This window comes from Crocodylus porosus, unplaced genomic scaffold (genome assembly GCF_001723895.1).
Source record: "Crocodylus porosus isolate Cpor-Errol unplaced genomic scaffold, CroPor_comp1, whole genome shotgun sequence".
NCBI classification, from domain to species: Eukaryota; Metazoa; Chordata; order Crocodylia; family Crocodylidae; genus Crocodylus; species Crocodylus porosus.
The window spans coordinates 63,562,630-63,564,763 of record NW_017728907.1 but is presented as its reverse complement, the minus strand read 5'-3'; the positions used below and the strand labels follow the sequence as shown (position 1 = coordinate 63,564,763).

Here is a 2,134-nt window from a genome sequence, read left to right as displayed (position 1 = left end):
GACAATGGAGTGCCATGTATTAAACTAAAATTAATTGGAACTGTCATAGCCATAGTTTGAACCCCAGTCATGAACAAAAGAGGTTGGTAAAATCTGTTACATTTACAATGATGATTTGGGGAGTTTTTGGAGAACCCCTTGCTTAAATAATCCCAAATTTAGATCAATAAACTCTTTTTCACATCAACAGGAGACACGGGAAATTAAGCATAATTAAGCATTCAAATTTTAGAGCATCTTTAACCAGAAAGGCAAGGTTCCTTGAGTAGATGTGAAATCTTTTATTAGAGTAACTGAGGAGCTGGAAAAAATTCTTGGCAAGCTTTTGGGCACAGTCACCCTTTTTCAGGCATGGGGAGTCTGCTTATGCTTTGGGCTCCAGTGATAAGGTAACTGGAATGTTGTGCTGCAACTTTGCTGCTGCTGCAATATCTGTGCAAGTTTCACAGCAATGCATTACCAACTGCTACATAATTATATAGATATTGCTGGTGTTGGAATATTTTTAGAAGTGTACTGTTATTGTGGTTACAATTCAAGGTGATCTGGGAAAAAATCTATTATCTATTAGTCTATAATAGCACGTAGCTTCTTGCACATCGAGAAGACTTTTGATACTCAGCTAAATGTCTCATTCATGAGGGAATCCTGCCCAAAGAATTACAATATTGCAAGGAATGTCTTAAAATCCCTGTCACTGCTGTCTTAGAGTAGGGCAGAAGTATGGAGTCTGGCCCATTTTAAATTGTTCAGGTGCTAATTTCAGCAGCTACACCTGGATCTAATTTTTTTCAGTTTGCATAGTCCCATTTAAATCAGGGCGATAGCCCTAAATTACATACTGCTTTCAGGCTGAGGTCTTACGCTGTAGGCTAAGCAATATCTCTGTCCCCGGGTACTGTGATAAGGAGTGCTCCTTGCTGGGGAGAACAAGCCTTTAGGCACAGTACTCCTCTGCTATTGTGGAATAGCCTTCAAGGCATTGTAGCTGAAATCAGTTCCAGAAGGTCCACCTGAGCAGCAACACCACAGTCCCTACTCGGGTAAACTTCCAGTTGAAGACAAACTGCATTGGTACGGTGCGTGGGAGGGTTTTGCCTGCGTCTGTAGCACAGCGCATGGCCCTCTACCTGGGATATCTCAAGCATATATAAATGCATTGGCAACACGTAGGGGGTGCATATGCATCCCCTGAGATCACATGCACCCCTTGGAAATGCCAGCTGTGAAACTGGAAGTGCACTTCTGGTTTTGCTGCTGGCTCAGTGATTGGCCACCAGGGTACCCCCCCTCCCCCCAGTTGCTAATTAGCTGCTGTGGGGAGACCCCCCCATAGGCCATCTGGGGCACCAGTCACCCATATATTAATGATCTGTTACAGAAGCAGGATGCAGGCTGCTACGGTCTCTCTGGTCTGCTTGTGGTGGGCTGGGGTGACACGTCTGGTGCAGTCAGGGTCAACTGCAGTTTTACTACGAGGTTAGCCTGTGGATTTGCCTGGAATGGGTTGGATGGGGGAGGTGGTCCAGGCAGGGGGGGCTCCAAAAGATGACCTCTAGAGCAGTGTTTCTCAACCCATGGGTTGTGACCCCAAAAATATATATATGAAAAGATCACAAACAAACTTTAAAAATGGATCAACAAACTTTAAAAAATGAACTATCCTTTACAGGAGAAAAATGTTGGAACCCAAGGCTTTTCCCTTGAAGGCTGGGAGGGTCCCCACCCGTGAGGGGGCTGCTTGGGACCCCCCCATATCCCACACCCATCCCCTGCCCCACGCACTGGGGTGGGAGACGGGCACAGCCACGGCTGCTTTCTACAAACTGTTCACTGGGGCAGGACTCGGCCTTGCTGTTTATCAGTGAGCCGCGGTACGAGACAGGCGAGAAGCACCGGTTTAGAGGGTGTCTCCAGTTCCCTGCTGCACGTGAAGGCCTACCAGCAGGCCGGGGCCCCGAGCGGAGCTGGTGCCCGGTGCGGGTCCGCAGCCGGGGGAACGTGACTAACCGCAGCCCGGGCAGGGGGAGCACGAGCTTCGCTGGACTCCTCACCTGACGGGCAGGGAGGTAGAGGGGAGGCCGGTGGGCCCAAGCGGGGTCACGACAGCCCCCGGCCCGGCTCGGCTCCGCCC

The 2,134-nt window shown here is 49.2% G+C and overlaps 1 protein-coding gene across 1 annotated transcript in view; it reads left to right on the top strand.

Moving 5' to 3' along the window:
- Nucleotides 1-1,373: 1,373 nt before the first annotated feature.
- Nucleotides 1,374-2,134, top strand: part of LRRC40 (leucine rich repeat containing 40) — a 31,221-nt gene continuing 30,460 nt past the window's right edge. Inside the window, exon 1 of the mRNA XM_019531614.1 lies at nt 1,374-1,479. Coding sequence (XP_019387159.1) covers nt 1,389-1,479 — 91 coding nt within the window. The 5' untranslated portion in view covers nt 1,374-1,388. The remainder of the gene's footprint in view (nt 1,480-2,134) is intronic.